We start from the raw sequence: 18817 nt of genomic DNA, 5'->3' as shown, positions 1-18817 counted from the left end.
GCTAAGCTTAAAAAAAACCTTCATTTTTAGACCAGTTATAATAACCCATTTTTAGACAGACGTCTAATAGCTGACTGTTGCTTAGTGAGCTATACTTATTATTACAATACGCAGATTGGACCAAATTAAAAATGTATTCATTAAAACAAAAAAGTTAGATATACTGTTCTTTAAGTGTTTGGGGGCTTGTAATAGCTCTCGTGGCCCACCAGGGGTGCCCGGCCCCATAATACTGTATATATAGGCTGAGAACCAACCAGCCGTCAAAAGCAAACGATGATAAAACATACATTATGATTGTTTTATTCTGTATTCTTCTCCTCCGTGGTGTCTGCGTCTATATCTGTGTGGAACAATTGATTCATTCATTCAGAATGGTTTGATACATCCATTAAAAACAGAATGGTTTGATACATCCATCTAAAAGCTAAAAGAAACAGAATGATTTGATCCATTCATTAACACATTTTGGACTGAGGTCGATTACAGAAAAGGCTTCTGAATTATAATAGTTTCTATAATATGTCAGTTGGTGCTCCAAAGGACCTCCAGAATTATCTGTATTTGGCCGCCGACCCCCATCTGACAATATGTAGTTCCAGAGACCTCCCACCCAGAAGCAAATATTTGCGTTAAAAACGTTGGCTGTGAAAGAATATATATTCAAAGCTTTGCGCCACATTTTCACGATTTTTCGCTAAAGTATAGCAATGCTTAAAACACCAAAAGGGATTCCCGTCCAGAGTGGGTTAAAACCAGAATAATTTGATCCATCCATTAAAAGCTAAAAGCACAGTAATAATTGTAATAATGTGGTGTTCGTACAACGAAAGGGGGGAAAAAATGCCATTCATTCACCAGCATGATTAACCCATTTAGGCTTGACGTCGACATTTAAAACATGTCTTCTTTTTTAAATACCTCATGTTTCTGTATCAGTGGTGCTCAATATTTCATGTCTCAAGGACCCCCCAAAAAATATGTAATTGGCCCCCCGACCCCCATCTGATAATATGTAGTTCCCGACTCCTCATAGAAGCAAAGATTTGAGTTTAAAACGTTCGCTCTGAAAGAATATAATTACATTCAAAAATTTCACGATTTTTCAAAAAATAGCAGACCTACAAGCTCGTAGCGCGGCACTCGGTGCCGCGCTATGAGCTTGTAGATCTGCTGTTTTTCAATAGCTAAAGTATAACAATGCTTAAAACACCAAAAGGGGTTCCCGTTCAGAATGGGTTAAAGTATGGCCTCTGGTTATGTTCTCTCTCTTTATGCGTTCCAACGCTAATTAGCAAAGAAAAAAAAGAAAGAAAGAAAGAAAGTAATGAAGAAAAATGTGTTTTTCCTTCTTTCCTACAGGAAACGAAAGCGATGGTTATGCGTTTGGATCGTTAACAACTAAAAGGACAGGCAGTTAATTGGAACATCCCAACACCAATATTAGTGTTTTATTTCATTTAATTTCATACATTCTCTATTTGTCCAGTGGCCGAGCGTGCAGAGCAGTGGTTCTCTAAGGTTTGGGAACCAATATGCTCGTTCTAGACTGCCGATGTTTTTTGATCGATATTTCATGAATCAATTCTACATGTGTCCAGATTTGACTGAGAGCCTGCAGCCAGGGCGCAAATTTCAGCTTTTCACCAAGGGAGAAAAACATTTTTTGTTTTATTTATTTTCCAAAATGAGTTAATATCACAGGCAGACTCTTCACATACTACACTAGAGCATGTCTGAAATAAGTGTCAGAGCTGAAATCGACATGTGAAAATGAAATAAATGTAGCTATAGGTGTAATGTTAGAGACCACAGAAGTGAACCTTTCAAGCCTGTTTTCTCAACTCGCTGTTTCTCTGCAAGACATTACTCTATAAGCCATATCTCCAAAACTGGTGGGTCAAACTGAACAATCAATGTCAATTTGAAGCTATGATTCCCTGCTTTACCATGACATGGAAAAAAAAAAATCCAATGGCAGGCCCTCAGTCAAATTTGGTCACATATAAGGACAATGCACAACTAAAACCCAGATGTGCTTTTTGTACAGAGGCGTTGAAAGTGCTGAACAAAGAACAATGAGGATACATTGGCTATATGGAATTGCAGACACGGAGAGAAAAAAGATTGGATTGTCAGTAAAGTGTTCAGTGAGAAATGAGGGCATTTGCAAAGGTGCCATTATGTAAATCCTATTCAGATTCTTGTGTCAAAAAGAGACACTTGTTTTCAGGAGAAAAAAAACAAGAGAATGAGAATTACAACTTGGCCTAAACAGTGAAAAGAACCTTGAAAAGAAATGCAGGACAAGTACAGTACAGGAAAGCTGTGTTGGAATAGATTGGCAGATCCGTATGACGCCTGTTTTCAAAACAGACTTGTTTTACTGTCGTTATTTCATTTGTCATCTTCCATCCGAACCAGGAGTTGTGGAGTTGGTGTCATTAGATTATGTCCTAAGGTTTTTTTCTTCTTTAAAAAAAAAAGATATATATATAAATCAAAACAGAGATTGAGAGGAAATCATTGCAATAACGTCAAAGCAACGTTTTGGGGAGAGACAGAGAGAGAGAGAGAGAGAGAGAGAGAGAGAGAGAGAGAGAGAGAGAGAGAGAGAGAGAGAGAGCTCCCCGCGGGTCTTTGAAGTACTTTGAGAGTACAACAACATTAGCCTGGTTTCCATCCTGATTCGCTGTGTTCCTTTACTTCTTCAAACAGTTAAATCAAGTGACAGACATAATCATAACAGCAGAATTGCCAGCCTCGGTCATTTAACACTCCCTGCTCCAAAAACGAACCTCCTTAAACAAACAGTTATGTATCGATCAATATCATTTTGGAACATGTTACCACCTCACATCAATATAACACAAAATAAATTATCTTTCAAATATGCTTTAAAGGAACACGTGTTACAGCTGACCACATGACCATAATGTTATTCTTATTATGTTGCAATGGATTTTATAGAATAAATTGTAATTATGTATTTTCATGTATTTAATCTTGTTGAATGTTTTGAAATTATGTATTTTTTTTGCATGTATTTTATATGGACCCCATGCAGGAAGATTACCTGTCGCCCCGGTGTCAGCTAATGGGGATCCATTCAATAAACTATAAACTAACGCAACAAGGCTAGAACCCAGAACCCAGGCGACAACAACATGACGTTGGGGAGGATTTAGGCAAAATAAGTTCTCTGTGAAGTGTTTGATTCCCTTTGATTGTTTTTATAGTTTCTTATATTCCCTTCTGACAGATAAAGGTCCATGAATCAATATGCTGTCTTGTCAAACACACTCTTCATCATCAGCAACATTCAAGATGTCTGGAACACCCTCTGATTAACTCCTCCATTTCTCACAAGGTCATATCGATTGTATCGCTGCTGTCGCGTTATTTTATTAATTCATTTTGTAAATTAACGCCCTATACTCGATCATCTTGCAGTGTCACGCAGAAACATCAAAAATAGCAGATCTACAAGGTCGAATTGGCAGCGCGAGACGATGCGTTTTGAGCTTGTAGATCTTCTACTTTCGCAAATGGAATCCTGCAAAGTACATACATACATACAACATGCATACATACAGTGTGACGTTTCCAACCGACTGCCGCTGTCATGGGGGTGGGACAGACGGACGGACGGACAGACAGACGGACGGCCAGACGGGCGACCTTGTATGTTTAAAAAACAAAACCAGGAAATGTTTAAAATAAATGTATTTAGTAGTTATTCTTTATGCACAAGCTCTTGTTTAATAAAATAGTTTTCACTGGCTGAATGTTCAAAAAACTCACGTAGGGACCTAACAACGTTAACTTTTAAATGTTACAAAAATATAGCAGAAACAGACGATCTACAATCTCACAATGCAACATGCTGTGAGCTGTACATCGAAAACATAATAATTGACTCCTTTTGCGTCACACGAAGTATCTACTGTATAGGACGTTCATTTACAAACTAACTAACTAAAATAAAATAAAAGTTGAACTACGGATTGGCTTTCTGCCCCGTCTGACAGCAATTGTAACAATAAACAGCAGGAAACATCCCATAATAATAATAATATTAATATAGTCTGGAGCCAATCAGAAGCCTTGTCCTCAGCTCACTTACTCACTCACATCAAACAGCAGATAATTAAACCCAAGTGAAGGATTACGGGATGTCGGGTTGAAGGTCGTGGCCCAGTGCCTCCCTCTCTTCATCCCTCTCTCCGTCTCTCCATCGGTCCATCCCTCCCTCCCTCCCTCTCTCCATCTATCCATATCTCCATCCATCCCTCCCTCCATCCCTCTCGCCCTATACCTTCCTCCCTACCTCCTGGGTTGGGCAGTGAGGCTGGCTGCTGGGCTGACGGCCCTAATCCCTACCTCCCTTCATCCCTCCCTCCATCCCTCCCTTCATCCCTCCCTCCCTCCCCGGGTTGGCCAGTGAGGCAGGCTGGCTGGGCGGACCGCTCCAAGCCTCTTGTCTCCCTGCCAGCCATCCAGCCAGGCTCCCATGAAGGCAGCTGGCATGACTCTGCTTTTAACCTGAGCTGAGTGGCTCGGGGACACAGGAGGAACAAAGAGTGCACGTGTGTACCCAAATAAGCACACGCGTGCACGCACTCACACACACACGCACCCTTACGTAACGATATGTGCAAACGCTCATGTTTAAACACACACTGACTGACAGTGCATGTGACAAGACAGCAGCATGCACCGGCACTTCATTTCATCTTTTAATACATTTCTTTTTTTTTGTGGAAAAATTGTCTCCGCTTGAAACTGTCGATAGCAACATGCAAAGAAAAAGTCCTGATCCCTTCCTCTTCTTCTTCTTATTCCGAGCGAGTGATCCATGATGACGAGTGTCTTTGTGTTCCAGCTGCCGACGTGGCGCCAATCAGCCGAGAACCCGAAATATCCTCCTCACATTTCAGCCTCTAGTCTCGGCTGCGCTGCGCTCTTCAAACGGAACGGATAAGCCCCTCACAGCGTGTAGCAGCAAAGCGCTCGGCCATGCAACTCAGGTGTTCTTAAGCACATCAAAAGCCTATTTATTTTAACTACAAAATAGAAGCGCAGCATCGTCAGATCCCGAACGGACGGGACTGGGGGAGGAGAGGAGGTCGCAACCGAAAAAACCACCACGTCGAGGCCATGATGGATTCCGAGAAAGCGAGGAGAGAGATGGGGGGGGGGGGGGGAGGGGAGGAGATTCCACAGAAACCAAACATTGAAACAGAACTAGCACAGAAGGTCAGAGAGATTACAGTGGATTGGTGCAGCAGAGTTTCACAGAGACGCCGAGGCCTCGCCTGAAGCGTCCGGAAAAAGCCCCGAAAATCTCTCGATCTGTCGAGTGGCTCAGAGGAACGGACGTGAACTCTCGATCCTTTAGAGAGAGAGAGAGTCGTCTGTTAAACGTCAGGCAGGTGAGCGTGATTTGACTACAACTGAATGTCATCGTCGAAGTCCGTAAACAAAGTGGATGCCCTGTGTGTGCACGCGGCCACGCGCACACGGAAAAAGTCCTTTCATGTTGCAACGGTGACGACACACCAACGGCACCCCAACGGTGACGACACCCCAAAAAACAACAAAAATAAACCAGGACATTCAGTTCGGACACATTCGCTACATAATTTTCAGAAACAAAACAAGTAAAATAATGGCAAATGATGCTTGTTTTTTGTTTTTTTCGGCTTCCTGGCTTTTCTTTTTTAAATAAATCCAAACAGAGATTGAGAGGAAACCGTTGCAGAATCGGATGCTAATTGACTGTCAGTCCAAAGAGAAACCTAACGTCAAAGTGACGTTCGGAAGACAGAGAGAGACACATCTGCAACAACATGACATTGGGGGGGAAGATTTAGGAAAACTATGTTCACGTGAAGTGTTTTATTCCCTTTGATTGTTTTCTTATTCCATTTGACGGATAAGGTCCATGAATCGGTACATTTCTTGTCAAAGACACTCTTACATCAGCAATATTCAAGATTCGTTTCTCATGAGGTTGTATCAACTGTTGCTGTCGTTCAAAAAACCTCTTTCATAACTTTTCATGTTTTGTTTTTTTTCACATTCCCTTCGACGGATTTATAACTTTTTCTTGTCACAGTCACTCTTCCGTCGGCAAAACATTCACGACGTCCGGGAAGAACTCTCCTTTTTAAAGCTCATATACATACTTCAGTTTTAGGGGCTAACGAGTCGAGGCCATCAAACTTGCGGTGATGTCCTTAAGCATTGGCCCCCGCCCTCCCTCCCGTGCCAGCAAAACTAAGGGGACCGACCACTCAACTATCTAGAGTGACCAATCAGTGAACGAGGAGGTGATGGCCCCATGGAGTGAAAGGACCTGTCGTCGGACAGTAAACAACAGAGAGATGTGTCGCGGTCCGCGGGGATAGCTGATTACCGGCGGCGAGTGACGTGACATGTTGTTGTAGTTTTCTAACCTTTAGAAAACTATGCCTCGCTTATAAGCTATCGCCTCACACTGGGGTATGAATAGGTCTTTTAGGAGTTGAAGGCGCAGTCTTTTAGGAGTCGAAGGCGCGGCCATTTAGGAGTGGAAGGGGCCCTTTTAGGAGTCGAAGGCGCTGCCTTTTAGGAGTGGAAGGCGCGGCCTTTTAGGAGTGGAAGGCGCGGTCTTTTAGGAGTCGAAGGTGCGGTCTTTCCTAACCTTTAGAAAACTATGCCGCGGTGATAAGCTATCGCCTCTAATTGGGGTATGAATAGGTCTTTTAGGAGTCGAAGGAGCGGTCTTTTAGGAGTGGAAGGCGTGGCCCTTTTAGGAGTCGAAGGCGCGGTCCTCGCAGATCTCCAGCGCAGCCTTGGTGGCCCCGCCCAGCACCTCCACATTGGCGTCCACCCATGGGATGACGTTGCCGGGCATGTAGGCGGAGCAGTTGGCCATGCCCACGATGTCGGCGGGTCGCAGCACGCGGTCCCACACGTTGAAGTGGCTCAGCTCGCCCACGAATGCCTGCGTGGCGTCGAAACGACCGCCCACAATGTCCTGGTGGGAGAGAGAGAGAGACAGGCGAGGTGTGAGGTTACAAGTGTGAGGTTTGAGTTCGCTGTTAAATGGTAAATGGTGCATTTATATAGCGCCTTTATCCAAGACGCTTTACATATAGTGCATTACATTCGCCCATTCACACACACATTCATACACCGATTGCGGCGGAATCCATGCAAGGTACCAACCAGCACATCGGGAGCAATTTGGGGTTCAGTGTCTTGGAACACTGTCAAAGGACACTTCGACATGTAGACAGGAGGAGCCGGGATTCGAACCGCCAACCCACGGATCATTGGGGCGACCTGCTCTACCTCCTGAGCCACAGCCGCCCCAGTGCTGAGTTCTACAGCAGAGGAGACTGGTCTGGTTGTGAGTTCTGTTTAACATCCAGCTTTCTCTGTTGTCTGTTGTGCTGTTGTTCACTGAAGCTTGTCTTGTCTGCACAGGACTTGATCCCACTGACTTATCACATGCACGCACGCACGCACACACGCCTCTCCTGTGGCAGAGCAGACCTGTATGTACTTTATGATGGAGCAACAGTCGGTGAAGGTTAGGATTCATTACGACACTGTCGAGGCAGAAACCTCGTACCTCAATACTTTAAAACTCTTTCCATGCCACCATTGCCTCCGGCGCTGTGGCGCACAGTGCCAGAATGCACAGAAAAAAGGCCCAGAAGAAGAACCCGTGAACCGGAAGTAGTAATGGGTCATTTCCGGGGCGGGCGCTGGTCTCTATTCTATCGCCAGAAGTGCTAATATGCTAACCACGAGGTTCTGCTAATGTTTTTATTGAGTTCCTAACATCGTCTGCCTTGTTGATGGATTTGGAAGAAATTTTGAAGGTCTGGTTCCAGAAATAAACCAGTATTTAATGTGTCAAATCCATGATATTTACATTGGAATGAATGAGCCCGGCTGGAAAGTGTCCAAGTCTCTCTCAGTGGGAGTGTCTAAGTGGTAGAGGGCGGGGCTAAAGACGTCGGTAAAGATCCCGCGTGTAATGCATGTGGACGGAATTTTGGGATTTCAATGACGCCACAACGTGGAATCAAGCGTTGCCTAGCAACGGAGAAGCAACCACCCGAAAACTAATATTAATTCTGGATTCATAGAAATCAACAAAACGTCAAGGACCGACCAGCTCCCCCTTTTGGAGCGGAGGACCGACCGGCTCCCCCTGGTGGAGCGGAGGACCGACCGGCTCCCCCTGGTGGAGCGGAGGTGTCGGTTTGTGTTTAGAAGCAGATAGATGAGCTAATATGAAAGGATGGCGTGAGACACACACACCCATGCATGCACGCACGCACGCACGCACGCACGGCTCTCCCGTGGTGCCTGCTGTGAAACACACACACACACACACACACACACACACACACACACACACACACGCTGGACTGTAGGGAATTATATGCACGCACCTCTCTCTCTCTCACGCATGCACACATGCACGCAATCACATATCTCTCTTACTCAATCTGTCACAGACAGACAGGCAGACAGACAGACAGACAGACAGACAGACAGACAGACAGACAGACAGACAGACAGACAGACAGACAGACAGACAGACAGACAGACAGACAGACAGACAGACAGACAGACAGACAGACAGACAGACCTGTTCCTGCCCCAGGATGAGCACCCCTCCAGGCTTGATGGGGTGCCAGGGAGCCAGGTTGTCCCCGGTGCCCAGCCTCTCCCCGTCCTGGTAGGCCTCCCAGAAGCCGTCCCGCGTGGTCCACGTGATGCAGATGTGATGCCAGCGGCCGTCGCTCACCACCAGAGGCAGCTGGGCCACCTGGGGGGGGGGGGGGGGGGGGGTCATTAACACCTGAGATTCTTTTTGATACAGAGACAGTCATGGCGGCAAGACTGGCCTGTTCAGGAGAGGAGAAAAAAATCACACCCATGTGTGTGGGTGTCCCTCTACTGTACTGTACTGGCACGGTAACAAGACTACTCGCCCCGTTTCTGTTTTCCTCCCAGAATTTTCCCCAGTGAGGGGTGGGAGAGGCTGGACAGCAGACGGCTGGACTTTGAATTTATCTAACTATAAACTTTCATGACAGCAGAACAGCCTAAGTACAAATATAATTTATGAAAAGCTACTACAGTGAAGTCTGTTCACAGAAGTTGTTGTAGGATATGTGGGGATTATCTGACGAGGTACCATTTGAGGGGGCAAAACCTTACATATACTAAATAATACTAAATTGTTTATAGGTGCAATCAATATAAGTCAAATAATATAGCCTTTCCACAGGAGAATCTTTTTATATTTTTCCAAAAAGAATACAAACAGCCAATAGCATATTACAAAGTTATCCCCCTCACTTTTTTCGGGAGGAAAAACGGGCAAGCGCCGGGGCGAGTAGCCCAGTATTCTGATTCACTTCATGGCACAGCCGAAATCACCATATATACAGTTAATATGTGCATGTGTGTTAGGTTGCGCACATGCTGTTTTCGTGCTCAGACGCACCCACCCACCCAGCCAGCCAGCCAGCCAGCCACCCACACAGCTCCGTATAAGGGAGTGGTTGCACCACTCGGAAATGATGTTTTTTTAATGTTTTCATCTAAAATTAGTTAATAGCACGCAGGCAGAATCTTGAAATAAATGTCAGAGCTGAAAATATGAAGTAAATGTAGCTAGGTGTAATGTTAGAGTCCACAGAAGTGAACCTTTCAAGCCTGTTTTCTCAACTCGCTGTTTCTCTGCAAGACATTACTCTATAAGCCATATCTCCAAAACTGGTGGTGAAAAAACGAAAATTACAAAATAATTCTGAAAATCGTATCAGTGGTGCTCAAACCTTTTCATGTCAAGGTCCCCTAGGAAATATCTGTATTTGGCCGTGGACCCCCATCTGAAAATTAAAATATGTTGTTCCAGGCGAACAGGCGATAATAAAATGCATCTTTTTGGGGAGTGCCACTGTAGTATATCGGGTTCTCAGTAGTATTATTGAAAGGACACGGACACAGTGCTAGTGTTAGATGCCTGGTTATTTACTGAATGAAAGCGGGAGCAAAACATGGGTTTGTGCACATGCGCAGTGTGCTGGAATGCACACAACAACAGTTGCCAACAGGGGGAGCCCTAGTACAGCATAATATATGTATTAAAGCCAATACATTACAGTCCTCCCTTTTATATGAAAGCTCCCTTTAAGTTCTTGTTTACCAATCAACTCAACAACAACAATTTACTGTCAAACAACTTAACCTCTGTTTGTGCAGCTGGCAATAACAGCCTAATAAATTCTTCTTTACTATAACTCTCAATTAACATTTTTTTTACTGTAATAAAGGAATGTCTTTAAGCAAAATGAGTCTTTGTTGACCCTAACTGACAAGGGAGAGGTAGACTGCTCCACCCTTGTATACCAAGCCAAAAAGGGATTATTCTGCCCTTGACTTGACTTGGTTCCCTACTAATCATTGTACTTGCATGTCTTCATGCGCACCCGGTCCGGGTAGCGGCGCATGGCAGGAGTGCTGGGCTTGACAGGGCTCTGCTGCGGAGTGCTGGGCTTGACAGGGCTCTGCGGCGGCGGTGTAGAGCTGTCGCTGCTACCAGGTGTCCATGCAGGTGTTCCTGGAGTCATCCGCGGCGGGTGTGTCAGCCCAGGAGTAGACTCACAGTTCCACTGAGGCAGAGTAGAGACTTGGCTGGTGAATGGCTCATTTAAGTCTCTGGGATGCGTTGTGTGGTCTCTGGAGTTTATGTGTTGCAGATCAGCTTCCTTAGAGTGTAATAGGTGATCGATATGGACGGAGCGCTCTCTAAATCCATCGTTGATCAGGTACGTGACTGGTCCAAGGCGCTTCACCACTGTGGCTCTCAACCACTTCTCCTTCCCCTCACGAAAATTTCTCACACGAACCAAATCACCCGGGAACAGGTGTCTCAATTTGGTTGTGGCTTTGTCATGGTGAACCTTCTGTTGAAGCTGTTTTTCCTCAACAGTTCTAGCCAGGCTCGGTTTAAGCAGGCTGAACCTGGTCCTCAGTTGACGTTTCAGGAACAACTCCGCTGGCGAAACCCCCGTCACTGCGTGAGGTGTGCTCCTGTACATCAACAGGAAATTAGCCAGCCTATGTTGCAATGTCAACTGCTGAGACTCTTCTCCAAGAACTTGCTTCAGGAGTGCAGCCTTGACTGTCTGCACCGACCTTTCAGCGGCGCCGTTCGACGCGGGATGATAAGCCGGCACCAGTGTCTGCTTGATACCGTTGCTCCTCAGGAACTGTTTGAACTCACAGGAAGTGAATTGAGGTCCGTTGTCACTTACGACCTCCTCCGGGAGACCTTGAGAAGCAAACAGGTTGCGTAGAACATCAATGGTCTTTGCCGATGTGGTGGTCTTCATAGGCATGACCTCCAGCCATTTAGAGTGACTGTCCACAAGTACTAAGAAGTACTGCTTGTCTTTCTCACAAAAGTCTATGTGTACTCTCTGCCAAACACGTTCCGGCCACCTCCAAGAGTGCAACGGGGCTACCGCTGGCAGCCTTCTCACTGACTGGCACGCCCCACAGCTCTGTACGGTTGCTTCAATGTCACTGTCCAAGTGGGGCCACCACACATATGACCTGGCCAGTGCTTTCATGCGGCAGATACCCGGATGTCCGGTGTGTAGGTCACTTAGCAGCCTCGCCCTATGTGCGGGCGGCACGATGACCCTCATTCCCCACAGTACACACCCTTGCTCTTCAGACAGTTCAGTTCTCCAGGTGAAGAACGGTCTGAGAGTCTCATCATCAACGCTGTCGGGCCACCCATTTAAAGTGAACTCTCTGACTTTGCTCAATACTGGATCCTTCCGTGTGCTGTGCGCTATGTCTCTGGCATGCACTGGCAGGTCATCCACCACAGAGAAGTAGAAGATGCTGCTTTCTTCAGCTGTTTTGTCTTTGTCTGGCCTCGGCAGCCTGGACAAGGCGTCTGCGTTTGCATGATCTGCTGATTTGCGATACTCAATGTCGTAGTTGTAGGCCATGAGTATTAGTGCCCACCGTTGCATCCTCAGAGCAGCTAAAGTGGGAATCGCTGACTTGGGCCCCAGGATCGCCAAGAGCGGCTTGTGGTCAGTAGTGAGGATAAACTTTCTCCCGTAGAGATATTTATGGAACTTCCTCACTCCGAAAATGATGGATAGAGCTTCTTTCTCTATTTGGGCATACTTGCTCTCTGCATCCGATAGAGTGCGTGACGCAAAGGCAATCGGCTTTTCTTCGCCATCTTCCATGATGTGTGAAATCACCGCTCCCACGCCGTAAGGGGATGCGTCGCAGGCTAGCCTCACTGGCTTCTTGGTGTCGTAGTGTACAACTACTTTGCTTTCTAGCAACAGTTTCTTGGTCTTTGTGAACGCTCCCTCGCATTCCGGTGTCCATTTCCAGGGACTCTCCTTCTTGAGTAGCGCATGCAGGGGCTGTAACAGGGTGGACAGACCCTTCAGGAAACGTCCATAGTAATTTAAGAGCCCTAGAAACGAGCGTAGCTCGGACACATTTGTGGGGCATGGAGCATTGACTAGAGCTTCCACCTTCTCATCTGTTGGGTGAAGCCCTTCACTGTCCACCATGTGGCCCAAATACTCCACTCTGCTTTCCATGAACTTGCACTTGGATCGTTTTACTCGAACACCATACTTCTCTAGACGACTCAGGACCTCCTCCAGCTTTTTCAGGTGATCTTGTCTTGACCCTGCTGTGATTAGAATGTCATCGAGAAAACAGGTCACATGGTCAAGACCCTGCAGTATTTGATCCATCACTCCCTGGAAGATGGATGGTGCACTAGAGACACCATAAGCGAGACGGTGGTAGACATATAGCCCACGGTGAGTGTTTACAGTGAGGTATTTTTCTGAATCCTTATCCAGTTGTAGTTGCTGATAGGCATGTGACAAATCCAATTTTGTGAACAGTTTGCCTCCAGCCAATGTTGCGAACAGATCTTCGGTATTCGGCAGTGGATATGTTTCCTCCTCCACGCTCTGGTTTATGGTAACTTTGTAATCACCACATATGCGTATTGACTTGTCAGCTTTTGGGACTACAACAATTGGCGATGCCCATTCACTTCTGTCCGTTTTGGAAATTATGCCCATAGCTTCCAATCTGTCCAGCTCTTTTTCCACTGGTTCTCTGAGGGAATAAGGCACCGGTCTGGCCTTCCTACAGATGGGCTGTGCATCTGACCTCACTCGAATAGAGGCTTTGAACTCCTTAATGATGCTGGGGCCTTCTTCAAACACAGCTCTGTGCCTCTGTAACACGGCCTCCACATCTGGCACACTAGCACCACCTGCTGCCTTAACCACGAATATTTCCCTCCAGTTCAGTCTGATTGTATCCAACCAGTCACGCCCTAGGAGTGCTGGTCGATCACCCTTCACAATCACCAAAGGTAATGTTGCGGTCTGTTGCTCATATGTTGCATTCACATGCACTTGCCCTAGTGTGGGAATTCGTTCCCCAGTAAATGTGGACAGTCTCTGACGGCATACTTCAAGGGGTAGATGAGATAGGCACTCTTCATAGAAAACCTCAGACACTAATGTTGCATCTGCTCCAGTGTCTAGCAGCATATCCAGACCCTTTCCTTCCAGCATCACATGCACATTAATGCCACGCTTATTACTAGAAGCTGTAAACACAGAGCACACTCCGAGCACTGCATCTTCATCATCCTCATCATCATAATTCCTGTGTGCTTCCTGCTCGACATAGTGTGTCTTTTTGCTCCTACACATCCGTGCGATATGGCCAATTTTAGCACAATTGTGACACTTTTCTTGCTTGAATTTGCATAATTGTGCAGCATGCTTACCGCCACATCTGTAGCAAGGCTGCTGCTCTCGGGCATCGTCATTTCTAGGTGCTGGTTTGAAACTCTGTTGAGCACTGTTGCTCCGCGATTTCCATCCGCCTTTACTTTGTTCCATGTGCACCTTGTTTACTGTCCCTGTGTCTTTCATGTGCCCTGAAAATTCTTGTGCATTGCGTGTTGCCGTCTCCATGGCCAACGCTGTATCACAAGCTGTCTTGAACGTAAGCCCTGCCATGGATAACAGTCTTCTTTGCACTTCCTCCGACTTTAATCCACTTACAAAACGGTCACGTAATGCATCATCGAGAAATGCGCCAAAATCACAGTGTGTAGACAGTTGCTTCAATGCTACAACATAATCAGCATTAGACTCGACGTCATGTTGGTTTCTCTTTTGGAACCGGAATCGTTCCACAATGATGAGCGGTTTCGGCTTGTAATGGTTACCGAGTGCCTCACACAGCTGTACATACGTCTTTGTACTGGGTTTGTCTGGGCTGACTAGATTCTTCAAAAGTCTGTAGGCATCAGCTCCAATTACTGACAGGAACACACTGACCTTTTTGTTATCCTCCACACTGTTTGCGGTCATCCACATGTCCAATCTCTCCAAGTAAGACTCAAAATCCTCCTGTCCTTCTTTATATTCGGCTATCGCGCCTATTTGGACGACGCAGCCATTGTGTCAACGTTGTAGTCTCGTCCGTTTATTTTCCACAATATACGTTCTTCAACTTGTCTCTCGTCACAGGGATCCTCTTTGCGCTAGAAAATCCCATCCACCTCGTCGCCACTGTAGTATATCGGGTTCTCAGTAGTATTATTGAAAGGACACGGACACAGTGCTAGTGTTAGATGCCTGGTTATTTACTGAATGAAAGCGGGAGCAAAACATGGGTTTGTGCACATGCGCAGTGTGCTGGAATGCACACAACAACAGTTTGCAACAGGGGGAGCCCTAGTACAGCATAATATATGTATTAAAGCCAATACATTACAGCCACAATGCCACAATGTTTGTATTTTTCCACTTTTTCATGTGTCTATGAGGTGACAGTACTTCATTAGACACCCTGGAGTCGTTTTTATGTGCAATGGTGTATTAACTTTGAATTAGGGTTTCTTCCTGGAGGCGGAACCCTTGACAGTCAAACGGGCCAATGAAATAAACAGTAATGATATCACAACGGGCGGCTTTGGCTCAGGAGGGTAGAGCAGGTCGTCCAATGATCCATGGGTCAGCGGTTCGAATCCCGGCCTCCTCCTGTCTTTATCATACAACAACAAATGTGGGTGCGGCTTCAGTTCAGGTGGATCACCACCCATCACCACCCACCAGGCCCAAACCAGGCATACTTAATTGCTTAATGAACTGGTGGGCGTGCCCACATGAAAAACAACATTTTAACAATACTGTACACTTTTTGGAAAAAGTTCTTCCTTCTTATATTATAATAATACCTGATGATCATGTTTTAGGGTGGAAAGAAATGGTGGCACTCCATGTTTAACGAGCAGAGAGGGTGACGATCAGACAGCTCTGCTTTAACACCCAACGGATGGCTTAACGATGACTCGTTAAGTTTATTACCCACAGGTGACATCATGACATCAATGCACGGAAAAACCTTCAAAGACCCGCGGGGAGCTCTCTCTCTCTCTCTCTCTCTCTCTCTCTCTCTCTCTCTCTCTCTCTCTCTCTCTCTCTCTCTCTCTCTCTCTCTCTCTCTCTCTCTCTCTCTCTCTCTCTCTCTCTCTCTCTCTCTCTCTCTCTCTCTCTCTCTCTCTCTCTCTCTCTCTCTCTCTCTCTCTCTCTCTCTCTGTGCTTTGTTGTTCCATAAGATCAAAAGGAAAAATAAAAACAGCTGTGTAGCGAACAGTCCCATCGATGACATCAGCATCCACAGAGGATGAAACGCATGCATGTGGCACATGGGGGGGGGGTTATGATATGGAGTATACTGTAGGACTGCATGTGTTTTTCTTTAAACCCATTTAGGCCTGACGTCGAAAGAATTAAAAGTATTCTGAAAGAGTATTATATTCAAAGATTTGTCCCACATTTATAAAGTATAACATAATGCCTAGTTAAAACACCAAAAGGGGTTCCCGTCCAGAATGGGTTAACTCATCCTTCACTAAACCATTGTCCCCTAAACCCTTAAAGCCATAGTTTAGCAACCGTTGCTAAGGATGGCAAGCTTTTGGTAAGTTTAACAACCGTAGCTAAGGATGGCAAGCTTTCGGCAAGTTTAACAACCGTAGCTAAGGATGGCAAGCTTTCAGGCAAGTTTAACAATCGTAGCTAAGGATGGCAAGCTTTCAGCAAGCTTTCGTCACCTCATAGCTGTCAGTGTTATTTTAAATTGCTGTGCTGTTGTTGAACACACACACACACACACACAGCTTAACGTCAGGAAAGTTACACAACTGACCCACCCAGGTGATGGTGATAATACCAATCACGTATAGTCGTACTGCGAATGGACGTGTTTACACGGTCCATTTTAATGATATAAAACGGGATTGCTGAAATCCAGTACTTGTCAAACTCCTTGGTCGGAGCTCCTGGACAAATCCTACTATAATAATTTAATCTACGGCGCTGTCCGTGGATCAGAACGCCAATGTTCTGTCCTAATTTTGTGACATAACCAATAAGCATCTCGTTTGGAATATAAACGCTTCTAGAGAGAGATCAGACTTGACAGCACGAGCTAGTAAGCTTATACCTCCCGGTTTTGGGGAGGAAACGGAGGGCAGGGCTTTTCAGAGTACAATCTGTCTCATCTGCTTGGCAATCTATGTAAAGCGCTTTGGATGAAAAGCACTATATAAATTCACCATTTACCACATTTCTGTGCTCGCCCGGTAGATAATTTAACATTTTGGCCATAAGGTGGTATTTTCGACGCGAGGTGGGGGGGCTCAGAGTGCTCCCACTAGGGAAAGCCCAGGCTTTCAACTTCACAAACTTTGTATCGGCGAGGAGGAGAGAAAGTAGCTACTTCTTATTTCCACTGAAGTCGACAGACTGTGCTGACTTGGACGTCCCACAGCGTTAACCCAATCTAGACCTCAGAAATGATTCTATAAATGTCTTCTAATTTAGAATCTAAATCATGACAGTTTTCAGATAAACCTATATGTGTGTCTATATCAGTGGTTCTCAAACTATTTCATGTCAAGGACCCCCAGAATGATATGTAATTGGCCCCAGACCCCCCAGCTGAAAACATGTTGTTCCAGGGACCTCCCACCCCCAGCAGCAAAGACTTGAGTTTAAATAGCGTTCACTGTGAAAGTATACATATTCAAAGATTTGTGCCACATTTTCACGATTAAATAAAACCCAGCAGAACTATATTCAAAGATTTGCACACATTTTCAAGAATTTTCTAAAATAGCAGCTCTGCGAGCTTGTAGAGCTGCTATTTTTCAACACCTAAAGTTTTAAATAATGGTTAAAAAGTGGTTAAAAGCTATATGAGGCGACACAAATGTGTTTCCCGTCCGAAATGATTTAAGGAGAAGTTCTTCTAACGCTCCGGAGCAGAGCAACAGTGCCACACAGCCCTGAAGCACAGGATCAGCGACTAAAGGCTCACACGCATGCACGCAAGCAAGCACACACGCACGCACACATGCATGCACGCACGCACGCACGCATACACACACACACACACACACACACACATACACACACACTTCAAAAGAAGTCACTGTGGGTTTTTTCTTTCCTTCGTTCCCCCCAGCTTTGCCGAAACCGACTAAAGTTCTGCTGTGCAGTACGCGATGGTTTGATCCTCATCTAACCTCGCACACATACAAGCAGTGAAGCCTGTGTGTGTGTGTGTGTGTGTGTGTGTGTTGTGTGTGTGTGTGTGTGTGTGTGTGTGTGTGTGTGTGTGTGTGTGTGTGTGTGTGTGTGTGTGTGTGTGTGTGTGTGTGTGTGTGCAGACAGCACAACAGCCGCCTGATCAATGGAAGCTTTTTGATACTCAGAGGAGCCGCCCCAAAAAAGGAGAAAAAAAGAGTGGAATGAAATATTTATGTTACTACAGGTAGTTCTTCTGACCAAGCAATTGGTTTAAATAATTAATCACATTAGAAATATCATCAGTTGTGCTGTTAAGCACCCTGGGCAAGACCTACGACGAAAAGACTATCATCGGAAGTTGCGGGATTTTAGCGGAAGTATCGCCCAAGGAAATGACGTTGATGCTTTACAAATCAGTTTACATTCTCCAAGAATGAAACGAGTGTTGTGATTGGTCGGGAAAATATCGTATCCGGGGGAAATACATCTGACAGAAGTTCCGGAGGATACGTGCGCCGATAGCTTCTTTGTGTAAGCAGATAAGTAAGCCTGGGACCGAGGCTAGCTGTTAAGTGATTCATTTTGTCAGAGCAGCAGCATTATTGACTTATAGGATTGGAACACAAAGGGCAGGTCTACACTGCTGTACTTTAACATCAGTTATTATAGGAATGGAACACAAAGGGCAGGTCTACGCTGCTGTACTTTAACATCAGTTATTATAGGAATGGAACACAAAGGGCAGGTCTACGCTGCTGTACTTTAACATCAGTTATTATAGGAATGGAACACAAAGGGCAGGTCTACGCTGCTGTACTTTAACATCAGTTATTATAGGAATGGAACACAAAGGGCAGGTCTACGCTGCTGTACTTTAACATCAGTCAAATTACGGTGGTACTTGGAGAGGTGGTACTTCAGTATGAAAAGGTTGGGAACCAATGCTCTCAGAGACGATACAGCAGCAGTCATGTCTCTGTCTCTCTCTCTCTCTCTCTCTCTCTCTCTCTCTCTCTCTCTCTCTCTCTCTCTCTCTCTCTCTCTCTCTCTCTCTCTCTCTCTCTCTCGCTCTCTCTCACGTTTCAAACACTTAAACACTGTCCTATAGGCTAGTA

The 18817-nt window shown here is 45.5% G+C and overlaps 1 protein-coding gene across 1 annotated transcript in view; it reads right to left on the bottom strand.

The window, feature by feature from the left end:
• Nucleotides 1-6796: 6796 nt before the first annotated feature.
• Nucleotides 6797-18817, bottom strand: part of LOC310868573 (neuronal pentraxin-2-like) — a gene marked incomplete at both ends in the record, with an annotated part of 85049 nt that continues 73028 nt past the window's right edge. The window contains 2 exons of the mRNA XM_083779028.1: nt 6797-7024; nt 8657-8836. Coding sequence (XP_083635154.1) covers nt 6797-7024; nt 8657-8836 — 408 coding nt within the window. The remainder of the gene's footprint in view (nt 7025-8656; nt 8837-18817) is intronic.

This window comes from Protomyctophum parallelum (genome assembly GCF_964188405.1).
Source record: "Protomyctophum parallelum genome assembly, chromosome: 13".
Taxonomy (NCBI): Eukaryota; Metazoa; Chordata; class Actinopteri; order Myctophiformes; family Myctophidae; genus Protomyctophum; species Protomyctophum parallelum.
Note: the sequence above shows the minus strand (reverse complement) of the source record. Positions and strands in the feature narration are given on the sequence as shown.